This window comes from Nannospalax galili, unplaced genomic scaffold, assembly GCF_000622305.1.
Source record: "Nannospalax galili isolate Female #2095 unplaced genomic scaffold, S.galili_v1.0 scaffold450, whole genome shotgun sequence".
NCBI classification, from domain to species: domain Eukaryota; kingdom Metazoa; phylum Chordata; class Mammalia; order Rodentia; family Spalacidae; genus Nannospalax; species Nannospalax galili.
This window is the reverse complement of record NW_008329134.1, coordinates 2,677,503-2,698,272: the sequence shown is the minus strand read 5'-3', so window position 1 is coordinate 2,698,272 and position 20,770 is coordinate 2,677,503. Positions and strand designations below refer to the sequence as shown.

Genomic DNA, 20,770 nt, shown 5'->3' with positions numbered 1-20,770 from the left:
TATAACTGAGGAGATTCTTGATTATATTTGAAGAATGGAGTAAATTAGTGAACAGAAATTGTAACTTTATATATAAATAAAGTATATATATATATATTTATTTAACTTTATAAAAAAATCTATTTGTATGTGATATGTTCTTGACAGGGAATGTGTTTAGGTAGGAGTCATCTATTTAAGGTGAGTGGAGTATTTCTCCTAAAGGAAAGAGAGGTAGTCTATTTAATTAAAAAGCATCTCTTTTTTGCTAAGTTTAGAGAGCTTGAGCTAGGTAAATGTGGGATGGTTGACCAAAGCAGGAAGATCTTAGGAAAGGTGGTTGGAAAGAGATGGCATTTAGCAAACAGGTAAAAATGTTGACTTGTTGCTGAGAGTTTCATGCTGATTGGCTGGAGAAAAAGAAAGTGGAAGGAAGAGAAAAAGATCAGAGAGGATCTCACTGAGGAAGGACACTGTCAAGTGTTCTGGAATGTTGAATACAGCAGTGCTCCACTCGAATGCAAGGCATCAGCCAAGGTGATAAGCTATGGTTATAAGTACCTGACTGGGACATTTCTTAAGCACTTAGGACATTCATGCCATGAATACTATTACATAAATTAGTTGGAATAGCATTTATATATTTCATTTCAAGCATAGCAATATGGTAAATTTTAATGTTTAGTATTCAGAGTCGTTGATTGGGGCATTCATTTATTTGGCCTATTGTAGCTGCTTGACATGGTCAGGAAAAAACAAGGGAGGCTGCTTTTCTCATAGAGCCTGTTATTATTGACTTTTGCATTGCGATTAGCCCTTTGGTTGCTCAGGTGTTAAGTTGTGTGTCACACAGAACTAAAAATAATTAACTTAGTGTTCTCAGGCTTAAAAGAAAGGGACCTTGGCTTATATAAAGTTATTGAGCTTTATTTGAATAACAATAGATTATAATACAGTGCTTTCACTTTCATTCAAGTCATGTGTTTAAGTTATACACTATTCTTAGGTTACTATGGTGCTTATTTTTTCCTTTTAGCAAAAAAAATTTCATTCTAGTATTATACGTTATTAATGCTTCCTAGAGAAAGAAAAGTTTTCCAGTTTAGTGGGGGAAGGGCAGTCACCATGGAAATCCCCTTCATTTTCAGTGTCTTCTCAGGAAGCAGAACAGTCACATCCTGATGTTCTCCTGATGCCCTGGACCTTACACACAGAAAGAGAAAAATAGGAATCACAATATGTTTGATAGAGCTCCAAGTAACAATAGGACAAATATTAAGCCACTGAAAAGTAGATTGATATTTTTCTTCAATGTGTCTTTTAGCTGGTAGTTTGATCAATCATACCTGATGGAGGATGACAAGGCTTTGTGGAAGTTATTTTGTCTACTTAAGTTACTGAAACACTGTCATGTCTAAATAGGCCATCTCACTTTACTGTTGAAAGGTCAGTATCTTTACTGTGATCAGTCATAAATACTTGGAAACTGTCCTCCTCACACTTGGGCGTGCCTCTTTGGAGAAAAAGTTCTCCTCATGTGTATTATTTATCTATTCTTCCAGACTCAAAATGGAAGTGCTTAAAATAAAAGGAAAAACAAGGATTTGCTTACTTCAGTACACATTTGGAAGGTTATAAAAATTGAGCTAAATATTGATGTTTGAGTTTTGGTATTTTTGTTTTCTAATTGGCATGTTAATAGGGATACCTCCTTGAGTGAGGTCTTTTTCTGTGAACTTGGGAAGAATCAGTTTCCCTGTTTGCCAGTGGACACATGGAACAACGTATCAGTTTAAGTATATGTTGCGAAGTTTTTTTTTTTAATTATATTTCAAGAATCCAGAAAATATTTAGTCAATAATCATCTATTCATTAATTTCTTGTTCTGCTACCTTAGAACCCACCTTTTTCTCAAGAAAGAAAGCATTTAAAATATTCTTTAGGTCAGCAGGATGTCTCAGAAGGTAAAGGTGCTTGCTGCCAAGCCTGATGATCTGAGGAGTTCAGTCCCTGGGACCCACACGATAGAAGGTGAGAACTGACTCCCAAAAGTTGTCCGCTGACCACCACACACACACACACACACACACACACGCACACAAATAAATAAATAAATGTAATAACATTTAAATATGGCCATCATTGAAACATCCTGTGTACAATTTGTTCATTCCCCAGTGAGAGCTACTATTCTGAGTATGACATTCATCCTCCTTATTTTTTAAACTATAAAATATTTATTCATCAATAGTGTCAAATTTTTCTTGCTTTTCCATGGCATATTGTATGAACCATTCTTTAATTTCTTCATTAATTTACCTTGAGTAAAAGGGGTGCCGGTGTTGATATATATGTTAGCAGGCCTTTCATATTGATAGTTACATAGATTCTGTTATGTTGGTTATTATAGTCATTCTTCTGTTCATGGACGTTTAGATTGTTTTCAGAATTTCTGATCTTAGTAGTCTTTCTATAAACATGATTTTTTTTCTAGAGGATATGAATTTCCCTAGGAGTAGAATTGTTGGGCCATTTGTTGGTTTCCTATAGCTGCTGAGAAAGATTACTCCAAAGTGTGCTGGCTTGAAACAACACCAGCTTGTTATCTCACAGCTCTACTGATTAAATTCTGACGTGGGTCTGTCTCACTGAGTTATAATCAAGGTGTCCATGCTGGCAGAGCTGTTTCTTTCTGAGCCTCCAAGAGTGAATCCATTTCCTTGCCTTTTTCATCTTGTAGCAGGTGCTCACATTCATGGGATCATAGCCTCACGTCTGTGTCTTAAAGCCAGTTGACTGTTAATCCATTGTTAGATTCTACATGATTCTTCTCCACTTCCCTTTTCTACTTTGAAGAATCCCTGGTCTGGAGTGATGGCTCAGCGGGTAGAGGTGCTTGCACATAGGCCTGAAAGCTCTGGATCCCATAAGGCGGCAGGAAAGAATTTACTCCCGAGAATTGTCCTCTGATCTCCATGTTCATGATAAGGCACACTTGTATATGTGCACACTAGAGTAAAAAAAAAGATAAATAAGTGGATAAATAACTATTTTAAAAAATCCATGGTACTAGAAGAGATTGCCCAGTGGTTAGGAGCACTGGCTGCTCTTGCAGAGGATCCAGGTTCAATTCCCAGCACCCACATGGCAGCTAACTACCGTCCCCAGTTTCAGGGGACTCCAATGCCTCTGACCTCCACCAGCATTGCACGACACAGATGCAGCTACATGAAGGCAATAAACTCACACACATAAAATAAAAACAATAAAATATTTTTAAAAATCCTTGCTAGGTGTGGTGGCTATTATCTGTAACCCCCATACTCAGGAGGCTCAGTCAGAGGATTACTGTGAGTTTGAAGGAAGCCTGGGCTACTGAGTGAAATCCTTGCCAGCCAGTTCTACATAGTAAGACCCTGTTTCCAAAAAACCAACAAATAAATATCTTGTTAGTGCTTTGGGCCAGCCTGAACAATCCAAGATGACCAGCCTAGTCTTAAAGTCACACTACCAGCGATCCTGATTCCATCTGTAACCTTAACTCCACTTTCCATGCAAGGTAACATGTACAGACTCTAGGAATCATGTCTGAGCACTTTTGAGCAGGGTATTAGTCTGCCTACCAAAGTTAGACCATTGTACATCACCCACTTCATTAGAAAGTTTCACACAGCTATTCTAAGGGATGCATGCACATGACACTCTGAAAGTGTATGAGAAATTCATTTGTTCCACATCTTTGCCAAACAGTGGGATTTTAAGATTTTAAAATGTTATCCAATTTGATGGGTGTGATTTGGTAGTTCATTGAGCAGCTTTTCAAGCAGTTATTGGCTGCAGAAGTTTTGTCTTCTGCTCATTATCACTTCCCTTCTTATTTAAAAATTGTTCTTGTTTTATTTCTGTTTCATTATTCATTTAGAGATAGATATTCTTTAAGTAATCCTATTACAAATTCTTTGTTGAGTTTTTGTATTGCAATGAGTTTTCCTCAGTTTGATTTATTTTTGTATTTTTGACAAGGCCTCCCTAGCCCCAGTCTACCTGGAACTCACTATGTACACCAAGCTGGCCTTGATCTCACTGAGATCTGCTTTCTCTGCCTCCAAGTGCTGGGATTAAAGACATGTACCACCATGTCCAGCATTATTTTTGTATTTTTTAAAGAGTTCATATTTTGGCATAAAGATTTTAATTTCAAAGTTGATAAAATCTGCCATTTCTGATGAAGTTATAACATTTTATTTGTGCTTTACATGTTTGTATATCAGAACAAATTATAATTCCATAATTTCCTTTGTATCTTTTCTTAAGTATTTATCTTTTTGTGATATAGCAACATTAAATGCCTAATTAATTGGGTTGTCTTGGTTTTATGAAATTTGTAGTTGAGAGGTCTATCATCTAAAGATTGATGGGTTTGTGAAATGTTATTGCTAGAAAGAGCTTTAGAGATATTCTGGTGAGAGAGAGAGAGAGAGAGAGAGAGAGAGAGAGAGAGAAAGAGAGAGAGATCTAGAAATACTTGAATTAGCACAAAGAAGTGCTGTACACATTGCATTCTATCATCATTGCCAGAGAAGTGTGCTTTACCTTGAACAGGAGTTTTGTTTTGTGTGTATGTGTATGTGTATATATGTGTGTTTGGTGCATGTGTGTATGTGTGTGTGTGTCTATTAGCATATAAATAGGGCATATGTCTGCGTGGCATGAATGTAGAAGTCAGAGAACACCCTCAGGTGTTGGTCCTTGACTTACGGCTTTTTTTTCTTTTTCTGCTGTGTATGGGGGACTAGTTGGCCTGTGAACTTCCAGGGAGTCTTCTGTCTCTGCCTCCCATCTCCTCATAGGAACACTGGATTACAGGTACTCACCCTGGGTATCTGGCTCTTACATGGGTTCTGGTGATTCAAACTCAAGTCTTCATGCTTTCACAGCAAGTGCTTTTACTCATGGGACCAACTTCACAGCCCCCTGAATAGAAGTTTTATACTACTAGTTGATTACTTAGCTCTGGAAATGAGTAAAATAATGGATGATGGTTTATAGCCATAGAAATAACGTATTTATTCTAGAAATAGGAAAGTGATGAATTACTTTCTCCCCCACTGTTCAGGAAAAAAGACAAAATCACAAGGGAGAAATAGTTGAATACTGTGATCATGACTCTTGCTTATCCTTCCATGGTGAGAGGGGAATTGTAAAGTAAGAACTGTACACCGGCGTTGTTAAGAATCTCCTATCTTCTCTAGATAACATATTTCCTTTTGGAAGTCTTCAGCACAAACGTTCCTCTGTTGTGAGCTAGATTCTGCAAGGGAAATTTAGTCTAGCAAAGTCCTTAGCTTCTATGCATCACATTGCTACCTGAGCCACTCACTGCCCCTCCTCCACTTTCCACACAGCATTTATTTACCGTATGTCACTCAATTATAAACTCCTTAAGCTCAAGGATAAAATTAAGTGCATTTCTTATGCCCAAAATAAGTGTCTCAAGATTTTTTCCACTCTTTTCTCCTTAAAGGAGTGTTGTAGAGGAACTTAGGAGTGAGTGACAGTTGACAAAGATGTGGTTGCCCAGCAACTGGCAATTTAAATAACTAGGAGTTGATATGATTTACCAACCTGATAAACAGCAAAGACTTTAATATACTCTGAAGGACTGTTACAGATGTTTCATTGAGCTATTTATATGTGTTGCTCTATCTCAGTCTATTTTAATATATTCATATATATATGTATATGTGGATCTTTTTCCCGCAGAACTGGAATATGAAAGGAAAGGCTGCATCTTTTCCCATATGTGACATTAATAGAAGTTGCCTTCAGCAATAATTGTTTTAGCTTCCTTGGTTTTATACAGAGTCTTAGTTTCAAAGAGGCCTTTCTCACTCAAAGGGAATAAATATTCTGTGGATTAGGTGCTGATTTTTTTTTTGAGTTCTAATATGGTATTTTAAGTCAGTAAGTGTTATTACCTTATTTTTGCATTTTTTTATTATTGAAAATTTTCTCCATTTGTTTAACTGGATTGCCAGATGCTTTTGATTCTTTAGAGAAATAATGATGGCCTTGGGGTGAGTCAGCTTAGTTGATTACCCTGTTTTACTTAGAGAATCATCAAGAACTTGCTGCTGTCCTGTGCCAGCTAGCTTCCTGGAGCAAGTGAATCTGTCTTTGCACCATTTCTGATCATACTGGATATGTTCTTCATGGTTCTTCCAAGAGATGATAGGAAAGCTGCAACCTTTAATCTACCCAGATAGCGTAATGACCCAGTGAGGGCTCCCTCTCAGAAGGAGGTCAGCACTGCCTTATTTATATAAATTACTGAGCACATAAATTACTCTATATAAAATTTTGTCATCTTGTTGTGAATGGACTGTGTCCCATAAAAAAACTATCAACAATGTTGCTTCTAGCACAGAGACTGAGATAAATTTGAGGTCTGTTTTGGTTACTTTGGGGGAAGATCAACATTGAGGACAAATTTGAGCTTGAAAATATTTTAAGATATTGGAGTACCAAAATAGATAATTTTAGTCACAAATAGTTGAAGGAGATAGAATGTTTTTAAAACTGCTTTTTGAAATTGTTTTCAAGTCATTGAAGATCAATAGGACTGAGGACTCTGGAGAAGGAGGACACTTCTGCCAATCATGAATGTTTGAATAGAATTGGCATCCTGAATCTGTTTGCTAGCTTTTCCCTGATGCTTTCACCTTCTACCTGTAATCACAGTGAAAACTCCCTTCTGGTTCCTGTGGGGATTGTGCTGTCCAGTGTCTTTTAAGAAATAGGCATCAATTATTTCACAATTGCAGAGACAATTGCAAAATGGAGGCTCAGACTATCATGATGATATCTCACAATTATTGAACACTGTGCTAAATATTTTAAATATATCGTCGCTCATCCCTAGTGGTCCTGCAAACTATTAGGGAAGATCAAAGTGGTAAAATCATTTTGGAATTTTCATTAAGGTCAGTCAGATCCAAGGCCAAGCATGCTTTTCAGTCCCTAGTCTGTCTCTCTGTCTGTCTCTCTTTCATTTTGTTATTGTTTTCTCTTTATTCAGATGTGTGTGTGTGTGTGTGTGTGTGTGTGTGTGTGTGTGTTGTATTGAGTCATGTTCATATTTATGCTTAGTTGGAATTACATGGATGCTTGTTTAAAAAATATATTTCTGAAGGCTTTTTCCCCAAACTGTTATTTCAAAATTCTCAGCCCAGAATCTGCATTTTCAGAGAGGGTCCTTAAAGTGTAGCCTGAAAAATGTCTGGTGTGAAGTCTGTGAGGCAGGAACTTAGCCCCTTAGCCTATACTGAACACTCATGGCAAGCACACTGTAAGCACATGTTAGATCGCAACATTGCTAAAACTGTTGCTCTGTGCTAAATATACTCCCCTGAGTTCCATCGTCTGAACCTGGGTTACTCTGAACTGGAATATAAATGTAATGTTGTGCAGATAGAAAAGTCAGTACTAATTGGTAGGTTGGAGTTCAGATAACAAGATTTCTGATATAATGATTTGTTTGTGGCATATTAGTGTATTCAGGAAATTTAGGCTAAGTGTTGGTACACGTTCACAGGAAGGGTGTACAGAGAATGGAAGAATGAGGGATAGAAACAAACCATAGAGGGATGGAATTAAGCTAAACTGTAGGCATAGAATAGCCTGGGAGTGACGAGATGAAGATGGGGTGCACGAGGTTGGTTAAGCTTATTAGTTAAGTTCTTTGGGGAGGTGTCCGGGAGGTAATTATGTTTCTTCAACTGGAAGAAGTCCTGGAGAAGCCTAACAGAAAGAGGGTCTCAAATGCTGGGTGAGGAGAAAGTGAAATCAGTGTCAATGTGGGTCTTAGTGGAAAAAGGTCTCTGGCTGCTCAATGTCATCCTGGCTTCCTTTGTCTCTGGGAATTGTGCTGTTATTTCTTCACCTTAGGGGCATAATGAATAATTGTCTAAGCTTGGAGTTGGGTCTTAGGTGTTATAAATTGGAAAAACCACTAGCAGATATGACAGGGCAGTGAGTAAAATGACCAATGAGTCTGGCCCCAATATAGAAATACAGGCCTGAGGGTCTACTGAAATTCCCAAGATGGTCTATTAAGGGGCTAAAACAGTTCTTTATAGAAGGATCTACACTATATAATGGGAATAAACTACATGTTTTTCTCCAAATTTCTATAACATGAAAGTTGTTACTGCTTTACTTAGTTTTTATTTCCACTGACAAGCGGGTGGTGTTTTAAAATTCAGGTAACGTCAGTCAAGGGTTAAAGTGAGCATGATGCATTCACAGGGTTTTCCTTTAGAATACGCATTTGCCTTTTAAAAGAAAGCAGCAAGGGGGCTGGTGAGATGGCACTGGCTGCTCTTGCAGAGGATCTGGGTTCAGTTCTCAGCACCAACATTGTGGCTAACAACTATCCTTAACTGCAGTTCTAGGGGATCTGCCACCATCTCCTGGCCTCTGTGGGCATTGCATGCATGTGGTGCACCTACATATATGTAGGCAAAACACTCATAGACAAAAAATAAAAATAAAAAAATTTTAAAAGGAAGACAGCAAAGAACTCCTTAGTAATTAGATCCTTTTGTCACCTAGTTGGAAGGTAAAGATTCATTTCTGTGTTGCGAAACTATATTCCCTATGAGGTGCCCTGTGCTACTCTTTGCTCTTGGGATGGATTTGGCCTGAAGTAAAACACAATTTGTATACTAATGATAATCATAGCCAACGATTAGAGGAATTTCTCCTTACCTGTTACTTCACATTATTTTCTCCTAGCTCCACCATGACCTGGTAAGTTAAATAATTCATGTTTAAGCAACTGAAGCTCAGAGAGGTTAATTGACTTCCAGGCCACCCAGCTAGTGAGACATTTCGCTGGGGCGCTTTGCTGTATGGAGGTACTGTCAGATCTTCAAGAGGTAGGTTCCAGCATTAAAGAATTCTCAGAACTTTTTTTCCCTCATAATGTACACAATATTGGAGCTTGAAAAAGAGATCCGTGGTACTGTAAATTACAATGATGGATAAAAGTCTTTTGTATTTGGCTTGCTGATCATAGTCATGCCTCTGTGCAGGGGATGTAGTGCGTGTACCAGGGAAGCCAGGTTCTTTTAAGCATGTTTGATCAGGTAGTTTTCTGCAGCGAAGGTTAGAGTGTGTGAGTTACAAAGCCCTCCTGCTGCACAGATATCAGAGGTTGTCTGTTACAAGTTCCTTCACTTCCACTATTACTTCCTTTTCACAATTCTATTTTGGACTTCTTTCCCTTGTGTATTTACCGGTAGACAAAGCTCTTTCTCTCTCTCTCTCTCTCTCTCTCTCTCTCTCTCTCTCACTTTTTAAAACAGCCTCTTTGTCATGACTGAAACACTGAAAAGGAACCTGTACATCCTACAGTTTCTGAGCATTGTGAACCTCATTTTAAACTTAAATTGATAATAATGATGGCTGACTCCCTGTTGTCCAAGGGAAAAGAGTTGAAGCAGGGGCCTTCAATGATCATCCACGAAAAATCAATAGAGTAAAACCTTTGTATAAAATGATCTGTATTATAATAGAAGTTGTTTAGGATATAATTTGGGGATTAGATGCCCTGGGGATAAATCCAGTGTTTTTAAAATCAGAGGATTATTTAAAAAATCTATTTTTATCAAGGCAGGTACTGTAATTGGCAGGATTTCTTTTTTTGAAATGAAACATCTAGCAGACCATTTCTGATTATGTTATGTATTTTTAGATGCTACCATTGAGTTATATTTATAGTATAGACTACTGAATCCTATCTTAAATATGCAAAACATATGCATAACTAACCTCCCAAGCTGCGTTCCCTGTTCTATATTACACATGAAGTATAGCCTGACTTTAAGTACTTCTCTCCAAAGTCTTAGAGATTATTATTTGCTTTTAAAATGTAAGCACAGAGGGTGTATGAGATGTACGACCCACTGTTCTTAGCTAGGCTCTAAGTGTTCAATTAGGATGGCAGGGACAGTACAGATAGGGTATAAAACCAGTAGTCTTGCTCAGGTAAGCGTATAGAGTTTGGAGGGAGGACGCTAATCTTTGTCAGGATGATCAATGATTCCGATTACAAGGTGTTCACTACCATATTAGGGAAGGGTTAAACCATGGATCGCAACATTTGTGTGGCTCTTGCCTGGGCCAGTTCCTTGAACTCAAAGTCCCAGGATTTCCTATTGCTATATTCCGTACGAAATATAGGTAATGTTAGGAACATCTGGAATGTTTGGAATGCAGTCCTTCTTTTGCTACTAAAATTGGACTGAACAAGTCTCTGTATTTCACTCTCCTGTGTCTTGATGAATAAATAACACCTTACTTTGAAGCAAACTTGAGCATGGAGAACTTGTCTGTTAACAGACTAACTTTTCTTGGGAAGAAAAAAAATTATCTGTGGTTGATAAGAAGGTAGCAAAGGTTCACCCTTCCAGTTGTTAGAGAAATAACTTAGGAAGTGAGTCTACTTTGTATAACACATTTCATGGGTAGCTTTCAGGCGGTGACTTATGTGTCATTCCTGGTATCCTGCCCCCCCATGAAGACGAGGACACCTGCCTCATCAGCGTCTATTCTTCTTGAATGATGGCCCAAACTCTAATGAAATATTTTTCTTTCTCTGATCAAATCAAGGACTGTGCTCTAGTCCTTTAAAATTGTCTACTACCAAATCTTTTCCTCTCTTTATTCATTCATCAAGAATTTATTGTGCCCCTGCCGTGCATCAGGCCCTGTGCTGAGTAGAGGGGTTAAGAGATGAACATGGTATAATCCCTGCAGAGAAGAACAGTGTCATGGTGGATAGGAACCCTGAACCTGTGTTGTATGCATGGTTAACATCTAACAAGACACAACATAGGCTGGGAGGTTGACCTTTTACTTGGAATGACTGATTAAAATTTTTCATTTTAACATCACCTTAAAGGGCTTAAGGTAGGAAGCTTAAGGTGATAATATCCTTTGCAGGGAGAGGATATTATCAAGCATGGAAATGTGAATGGTCTATACAGGGGTAATCAGGACTCTTAGCAGGTAGGCATTCTTACATCCACACTGGTGGTCCACTGGTGTTAGCTCTGGCTGGCCGTTGCCTGTGCCGCAATGGTAGTTAAGAACGTTGAGCTTCTGGCAGGTGAAGGTCATTCTGTCGTGTCTTCTTCTACCCTCCTAGGTTCTAGAGCCCATGGCCACCTGGAGTTCTTCAGTGTCCTACTTAGGTGTTCAAATGTGCTGTGCAGTAGGTGTACTTGAGTCACGAAATCAAAGAAAATATAGTTTTTAAAAAGATGTTGAATTTCACTCTAGCAGTTAGGACAGCTGCCTTGGGACATAGCAGTCACATGTGAAGAGAAGAAGGTAAGAAAGAGGGTAGATCTTGAAGGGACTGGAATGTCATCTAAGAAGTTTTGTCTCATCAAGTTTACTCATTCATTCACGGATCCATGTACATTCCCTTGAAGCAGGGATCCTAGATACAAGGCTAATCAGAAATCCAACCAAGACAAAAGATTATGTGAATCATGCAGTATTAATCAAAATTAAGGCTGGGGATAGATAGGAAATTTTCCTTTTTTTCTTTGTTGAGATAAATTCTTACTATGTAGCTCAGGCTGGCCTAAAACTCTACAGGCTTTGAATTAGTGATTCTCCTGCCTCAGACTCCCAAGGGCTGAGATGACAGGTGTAAGTGACCTTGCCTGGCGGTGGGAAAGATTTTTTGCGTGTCTGTATGTGTGTGGGTACATGTGTGTGCTTAGATGTGGGGGCTAGAGGTTGACATTGGGTGTCTTCTTTGGTTGACTTGAGGTGTCTTCCTTGCTCACTCTCCACTTTATTCACTGAGGCAGGGTCTCTCTCAGAACCCAGAGTTCAATTCAGTTAAGTGTAGCTAATCAGCTTGTCTCTGGGATCCAGTGTCAGACACATAGGCTGCCACACTTGCCTGACTTTTTAAATGGATGCTGGGGATTTGGACTCTGATCCTCATCTTCCCTCAGTAAGTGTTTAACCCACTGGGCCATTTCTGCAGCCCACTAAAAAGTATTTTTAAAAGCTCCATGTTTTGGCTTTCCTTTCTCTCTTTGGGAAACGGAGGAAACAGAAAAATGAAATATAATTTCAGGCTTCCATGGTGGGTGATGGTGTAAGGACTGTTGAATAGGACATTAAGAGCAGTTTTCCAGTATTTTGCTCCAAGGGTGAAATTATAGCAGGATTTCATGTTCTATGACATAAGAGGACTCTAGACCTGAATTATCTCTCTGTGCCTTGTGCCGCCTACAGAAAGCATTCATATTGTGCATTACTAAGTGAGTTAGCTCATGAAGCCTGCTGTATAGACGAATCAGAGCTAATACCTCCATCTATAAAAAGGAAGACTTGCAACTGAGTAGAGTAAACTGTGCATTTCAACTTGGTCTGAGCCTGAGAAAGACTAAGCTAAGGATACATAAAGGGTGTTTTTGTTAGCTACAGAGATGGCAAAAATATTCTGCCTTTTTCTTAGCATTTTTCCAAAAAAGTACCTATTGACTAAAATGGAGAAAAGGAAGAAAACTATAACATAATGCTTAGAAGATAGTTAAAACCCCAAAGGAATTAAGTAGTAGTCAAAAATCATGAAGACAACTTGAGAGTTTCTGTGGCAAGGTGCCAGGTAGCCATTAATTCCAGTTTTCTAAATTCATCCTATTGTCTTCTGTGACTGAGTTTTTATTTTGTTAAGTAGTTAGGGTGGTTTCTTGGGAAGATCAGAGAACATACTCTCTGTATTCGGTGTGACATATAAAGTTCTGCCTTTTGCATCATTTTTCTTATTGAGCAGGCTGTGTAGTAGACTGGTCAGAAGACTTGTGGAAAGATCCCCACAATGATATGAATGACAAATAGGCATTTGGTTACCTATCCCTAGAAGTTCAGTTTCACATTATTCCTAATCCACATTTCTTATTAAGAATGACTAAAGTGTGTGAGAAAAACTTTCCTATTCTATTGTCTTTTGAGAATGAATTTCCCATTCTTATTGATTGATGTTGACCACTGAACCCTTTCTTTTCCAAGCAGATAAAAAAATAATCTTACTTAATATAAAATTCCATTTCAGTTTGTCCCTAGAGAGTGTGGATTAGGAGATAGGGGAATGATTTAGTTGGCAAAGGACTTGCTGTCCACATAAACCTGAATTTGGATCATTAGCACTCATGAAAAAACATGGCAGCAGAGACCAGAGGATCCCTGAGGTTGGCTGGCGCACCCGTCTAGCCATGCACCCGCTCAAAAATGTGTAGCAGAGCCTGGAGCTGCTGGTCAGCTAGCCTTGCCTATTTGGCAAAGGTCCAGGCCAAAGACAGACCCTGTCATAAACAAGTAGAAGGCTTCCTGACAAATGATACCCAAGGTTCTCTGACCTTCACAGTCACAGGCACATGTGAATACACACACACACACACACACACACACACACACACACACACGTGTGGATTAGGCTGCTGATCTATTGCTTCTGTGGCCACAAGGCAACCGTGCATCATTGTATGTCCAGATCGATATTCCCTGTAACAGTTCAGAACTATTTAAATGACTGTATTGGAGTATGCAACTCTAGGTGTGATAACTTCATCTTCATATGACGTTTTAGAAGTTAAAATGCAATAAATGGAAACTAATGCATAGCAGCACAGAAATTTCTTCTAATTTTCTTGTAATAGTGCTCACATAATAAGGCTTTTATAATTTTAGAAAAATGTGTCAAATTAGGCAGTTATTTAAAAGGTTGGATGTCAAAGAGAGTTGTTTAAATTTCAAAAATATTAATATTTGGAAGCCAATTTTTTGTTTCTATCCCAGATCACACTGAACTCCAATTATGAAGTAAAAACCCAATAGTTATATACTTAACCACAAATCAGGCTGATGTGGACAGTTGCTATGCATATTAATAGTGGAAATAAGTGGCAGATGTTACCCAAGTTTAGCTGATGATAATTATCTGGCAAGTTGAGTTATTTTTCAAACAAAGAAGTTATCAGTTGTACAGAGGAATTTTATAGATGAAAAACATCAAAAGGGAAAACACAGGCTTTGCTCTTGATGGAAGGTACTTTTCAATACTTTCACATATTTTTGAAGTTTTCTTGTTCCTTGATATTCGTTAGTTTTTTATACTTATTTTTCTTTCGAGCTGGAGTCTCACTGTGTATGTCAGACTAATGTTGAGTTTGTGATTCCCCTGCTTCTGCCTCCCAAGTGCAGGTATTACATATGTGTGCCACCATGCTTAGCCCATTTTATTCTTCTTAGTTTAAAAACAGACTGTCCTTGAAATTAGAATGTATTTAGATCATTTATGAAATGATTCAGACTACAGTCTAAAAATGCATCGATGACAAAATGTCGAATCTGTATTTGTTAATATAAGATAGTCTATAAAATTTAAATCCAAGTAAAATTTATTTTTATTTATTTGTATTTAATAATGAGTCAGAAAACATCTTGATTTTCTCACCTGTCAGATGGAGTAGAAGGGGTGGGGAATGAAGGCTGAGAGATTTTAAAAGTTTCTATTAGTTTGGCTTTTGTCAAAATAACATCAAATATGATAGTGTAGCATGTCAAAAGCTCCTTATAACAGTGAAAAAATAAGTGATGATGTTCTTATGATAAGTATGACGTTGAGGCCTTTTTATTTAGGTGTCAGTCTCTGAGCATCCACTTTCCAATATAAAAACAAAGGGTTTTGCTCTCCATATTTCATCCTTTTCTAGAGATCTTGCTTTCTTACTGACATAGAAATGAAGAATCATTGGGTGATGCTGTTAAAATAAGCTCATCGGTCTTTTTACACACATTTCTGGTTTTGAAGCTATTAAGCCTCGGTACTTCTCAAGCACTGTAGACAGGGGGAGAAGGGGCTTGCTGGACCTACTTTGCCACTGAGTTGCTTTAATAATTGAATGATGAGTTTCTATTTGGAGATGCTTTAAGCAATATAGGTGTTATTCTTGGTGATATTATATCATTCTTCAAAGAAAATCTGTATTTATATCCAGCTTTATACTTCTGGGCAAAAATAGCAATAACACTTTCAAAATACTGATGGGAAATGAGTCTCAATAAATATGTTGGATTTTCTTAAGATAAAGAGACGTATGAGTCTCAGAGTTACAGCAGCTGTGGGTAAAAACAGTGCAACTCGGATATACTATTTTAGTAAGATGCTCGCTAAGTGCAACTTTGGAAGTTTCTTCTTTTTTAAAAAATTTGACTTTCCAGTAAACTATTAGGGAACTGTCCTTAAAATTGCTTTTCTTTTAAGTGTCTAGAAGTGGGAGGACATTCAAATTCAAAGCAGAAAGTCCCTTAAATTCCTTTTAAGTCTTCAGTCCATCCTGTTAGTGGCACTCCAGTGGCCCTGGTTGCTGCTGCTTTTAGCAGAAACCAGAATGCAAAAGCCTTCAAGAAGTGGGAACTGCAATGGGAGTTCTCTGTCTTTCTTGGAGTTTATAACCCCATTATTGGTTTTTTAGGCCATTAATTTTTCCCCATCAACACATTCTACTTCTACAAGTAAATATTTGAGAGTTAAAAATGTTCTGTAGTGAGGTATTTATACCCAAACCTCCAAAAATTATGATAAATTTCTATAGTGATGATAAATAAATTGTATAATAAATTGGAATATAAATTGTAATTTATATTTATAATTGGAATAATAAATTGTAAATGAACTATGATTAGATGAAGTGCTTTTTCACTCATTGGCTCCTTCTATCATGATTTCATTTCTGTGTTCACAATATCCCTATGCTAGAGGCAAGACATGTATTTGCTCTTGTTTTTTTTCATTGCTGAGGTTCAAGCCCAGGGTTTCGTACATACAAGGCATGCACTCTAGCATTGAGCTGTAACCTTAGGCCAGATTTGCTCTTCTGTAGGTAAAGACTCAGAAAACAAAGAGATTGACCTGAGTCTCAAAGTCCCTCAGGCAAGCTGTGGCCGAGCTGAGACCCAGCACCAGTGATCTGATCTTTGTTGTGATTGCTATAATCTGTATCTTATACACTGTGTTTTTCTTATACCCTAGGTTTCTCTTCTGCCATCCTCTCTCAGTCAGCCATTGCCATCTGAGAGCAAGCTGTGACTTCGTAACGTCAACCATCAGCCCTCCTGATACCCACCATGAGCTCTCCAGTGCAGCCTGGTCAGTAAACTGATGACACACTTTATCTGAAGGACATTACTTTGTGTTGTTCCAAATCAAGCTATTGAAATCATGAAGGATGATTTTTTTTCCTGATGAAGATTAAATGACAGAATAATAAATTTTGAAATTTGCATTGTGTAGTTAATTCTCTGTTAACACAGTTTGCTTTCTGAGTAATTAGTTTCACTTGCATTGTTATCTGAGCACTGGACTTTAATTATTTTGTTTCTAAAAGAGTGTTTAGATTGAATTTTCTGTAGTTATAAATACTAGATATGGTACAGGAATCTAATTCATACCCATAGCCTTTCTATTTGCTTTTAAATTATGCTTTGGGGTTTGGGAGTCAGCTTGTTCGTTGACTCCACCTCCACCTCTTTGACACACAGGAAGGATATTTTTCCTCCCCACCCTTCTTTGCTGCCACTCCTGTTTCCTATATACATATTTAATAATAATCTCAGCACTTGCTTCCTCTGAGTCCAGAGTAATATGTGTGGCTCATGTACTGCTGTGATCAGCACAGCCAACACCCATTCCTCCAGGAACAGGGTGTTGCTTTTCGAGCAAGTATCATCCAAGTTTGAAGAATGATGGAGTAGGGTCAGCTACCACATGTTAGTCACAGACACATTATAACAGTTTTCTGCTTGGGTCATTCTGTGAGTTTATTTCTATGTATCTTGCAGCATGCTGATATCCTGGAGTAACCCACCTCTCTAGGTCAAAGCTAAGGCAATATGATATTCAGAGCTCATAAGGAAAACTCTTACCCGGGATTTTCAGCCTCTGGAGTGCTGAACTCAGAGGAAATGCCCTTGAATCCCACTGTCTCATTAGCCTTTCTCCACATTCCTAGGATGTCAACTGGAATTATAGAGAAGGCTAAATTGATTCTAAAGAATGTAGTGAAGATATTGCAGATTTTTATTATGACCAAGACTGATAATTGAGGTTGTATCATCTGGTTCAACAGATAGAGTTACTTAGGTCTTTATAGACCTGTAGCTTTCAGATTTGACATCAAGTGATACATTGACATCACTTGGAGAGTTTGTTAAAACAAACCCCATACCCAGAATTTTTTTTTTTTTGCTTATTTTTTTTTTTTTCTTTTTTAAAGTCCTCAGTAGGACTGTGATTTTTTTTTTTTTTTTTAACAAATTCCCTTTGGCAATGATGCCGTTGCTCCCTGTAGGCATACTTTGGGACTGTAGCTCTAGGTTTTTACTCTTTTCTCTTTCTGTCCCTGAACTTCCACAGAGCCTGTTGAAATGTGCCCTGTGAGCTGTGTTGTTCACTACAATTATTGTATAGCATTATTACCATTTCTGTTGAGATGAACTTAAAATAATGTCTTTGTTAGATATATCATTTAAATATATGTATATGATGTGTATTTATTTTAATTTAAATTTAATAATTTAAAATTTCAGTTTAAAAGAGGCATTTAATTTAGAACCAACATGGTGAAATATAGTTTTTCTCACAGTAATATTTGGCAGTTGGAATGAACATACCTTGCCACACAGAATACTGAATTTACCATTCCAATTTTATAATTTGAAAATATCCTTTGAGGCTGGTATTTTAATGAGAAAGGTCTTGTCCGTTATGATAATTGCTCAGTTAGGAGCAGGGAAACAGTGATGGATAAATGAGACAGCCATGGAAGGAAGCTCATTTGTCCTTAAGGATTCTAAACTTTCCTTGTGACTTCTTTTTTAAATATATGTAGTTCTGCTCGGTTGACATCATACAATGGTCTTAATTAACTAGGAAGTATTTATGAATGAAATTTGAAATTTGGAACTATTCTAGGAAATGCACCAGGTAGGTGGGAGTTATCTCCATTTACTGCAAGTCATAAACTCCAATCAGAGACCTGGAATGCACTTTGAGTATTAAAGTAAATGTTCTTGGCACAAGCATCACAATGTTCTCTGTTGTTCTTAGCTATCTTGTGGAGCTGTATATCACTGGTCAGATAAAACTTCATCCATTTGACTCAGAAAGTAGTTTTCTTACATCTCTTTCTCTCTCTTTTTAAACTATCTAAACAGAGAATTAAATTGACCTTATGCAATCATCCATTTATTTTGTTTTCTTCCATAAACAGCTCTCAGGAGTTGTGCACAAGAAAGAAAAATAGACTCACTCCAGTAGTTCCAAAAAGTCTTTAATAGTGTTTCAGATTACTTATGTTTGTCTTGGAAACCATTCCTGGAATAATATGAATTCTTATCATCCCTACGCAGAGACACCAGTTTCAGACATGTTTTCTCCATCCATATTCAAATGCAGTTGATATGAAGTTAAAAGTATTTCTGACTTGATTGTGTGTTCAAACAATAAGTGATGATTTTTTTTTTTTGGTCTTTTTGAGACAGGGTCTCCCTGTAGCCCCAGCTGTTCTGGAACTCACTATGTAGACCAGGCTGGCCCTGAACTCACAGAGATCCACCTGCCTCTGCCTCCCGAGTGCTGGGATTAAAGGTGTGTGCCACCATGTCCAGCTTATAAGTGATGATTTTTGAACACAGAATTTGTTGGTTTTAATCTTGCTGCCCCAGTAGTGTTCTGTTAGAGTTTTGGGGTTTTTTTTGGGGGGGGGTGCTTAGGAAGGAAGACTTGTCCACAATTGTCCACTGACTGCAGCAGCTGAAATATTCATTCACTCAAAACTTACCAAGTAGTTATTTTATACCAGGTATTATGTTACCCAACAGGGACATGGGCTACTAAGGCATGGTTTCTACCCGATGGACAAAGCCCTTTGAGAGAGAGTCAGAAATAGTACAGTTTTGGCCCACTCAGTGTCTTAAGTGTTTTAATATCTGACTAGAAATTCAGTTCTTCTACATAGCAGTAAGGATGCTGTTTACAAGGATGGGCAGCTTTTCAAAGGAAAGATTTTAAGGCTCATCTAGCTTTGTATTACCCAAACATATAGATGATAGAAATAACCTGGGTTCAAAATGCAGGTTCCCAGGCACCTGCCCCAGATAATCTTATAACATAACCCCGTAGGAGTGGGATTTGGATACTGGATGACAGAACATGTTGTTCTCTGTTCCAACTTTGCTCTTAATTTGTCTCAAAGCACTAGGGTTTCTTATCTGGAGACTCTGAAAACAAAAAGCACACTATCTAATTGTTCCTCAGTGTCTTTCTTTTGTGAGGTAAGATTATAATTCAGTCATTTTGCCCTGTGAGGGTAAATAGATAAAACAGCTAGTGCTGCTGGAGCCTAAAGGCAGTAATTTTTGAGGAAAATTCTAGGGTCTTATGAGTAGTCTCTGCTTCTAGACTATCCTAGTTTTATGGGAAAAAGGTTGACCAAAGAGATTCTTAATCTCCTTCAAGTTTTTTCCTTCAGGAAAAGCTTAATTGTGTATTAACCCAGATGAGGTTTGTAATATGACCCCAAGAATTTAGAAAACATTTTTAATCCAGAATTCTTTTAGGAATAAAACAATTGTGTGCATCAACTCTAACATGATTTTAACATGATCTTCAGTTTTAACAAATATAGTTTCAATGTTGTAATTTTGTTGAAAATGCATTCACAGGAATTTTCCAAACATAGAATCAGTGTATATGACACCCCTATAATTATGCAAAACTGTGGTCTTTGGGGTTCTCAGGTGGCTTTGGGAGGTACATTGCAAGGTTGTATAACACTATTTTTTAATGTTTGTTGTATAAAGATAACTCATTTCCCTTTTCTTCATCATTGTGGGAACACTTACAGTAACTATTCTGACTACATGAATCAAGAGAACAAAATTTATTTATACAAGCAAAAGGTTTGTAGCAGGAGCTTATATTCTGTTTGTTTCCTCCTATTCTATTCATTTATTCATTCGCAAATCTTGTTCGAAAATTAGTTAAGGGATTTCCCTTCATGCCTCTATTTTGCTAAACAGCTGCATTCCCTTATAGAAATGTAGAGTAGATTTAACTAATGATCAAAAAGTTCTTTGAAATATAAATTATAATAGAAATGCTAAGTACTATAAACAATTCGAGGGCAAGCATTAATAAAAGCTTTGCTGCAAGCAGTTTTTAAAGGGAACTAATAAAAGCTTCATGGTTCAATTAATACAGCACAACATTGAGTTTTCTGGAAGCATATGGGACCCAGAAGGCCTGCCCCTGTTTTTAAAATTTACGAACTCTTTAATGATTCACCACTTTGCACTCCAGCGCATTACCCGCTGTGGTGCTGCTTAGTCATTAAGTAGGAAGCTAAAAATCAGGACAAAGCTGCAAACAAATATCATAATGTCCAAGTGGGTATTTTTTTTCTTCAGGTTTTCACAATATGTTACCATAAAAAATGAATGCTAATGAAATAGAATCATAGCACAAATCAAGTAGATTATGGCTTCCCCTGATGCCTGCAGTCACTTGGCCTCGTAGTGAGATGCGGGTCAGACCCCATTACACAAAGTGCAGTTTAACTAAACCACTTTCAGGCTGCTGGTCACTTACCTATTTCAAATAGCATTCAAAAAATATTCCAAGATAATAAAAATATTCCTC

General features: G+C 37.6%; 1 protein-coding gene across 4 annotated transcripts in view; it reads left to right on the top strand.

The window, feature by feature from the left end:
- The window catches only part of Hdac9 (histone deacetylase 9), an 897,356-nt gene that overhangs the window by 56,294 nt on the left and 820,292 nt on the right, over nt 1-20,770 (top strand). For all 4 annotated transcript variants that reach the window (XM_008832701.3, XM_008832682.3, XM_017797988.2 and 1 more), the window contains exon 2: nt 16,103-16,219. In XM_008832701.3, coding sequence (XP_008830923.1) covers nt 16,198-16,219 — 22 coding nt within the window. In that variant the 5' untranslated portion in view covers nt 16,103-16,197. The remainder of the gene's footprint in view (nt 1-16,102; nt 16,220-20,770) is intronic.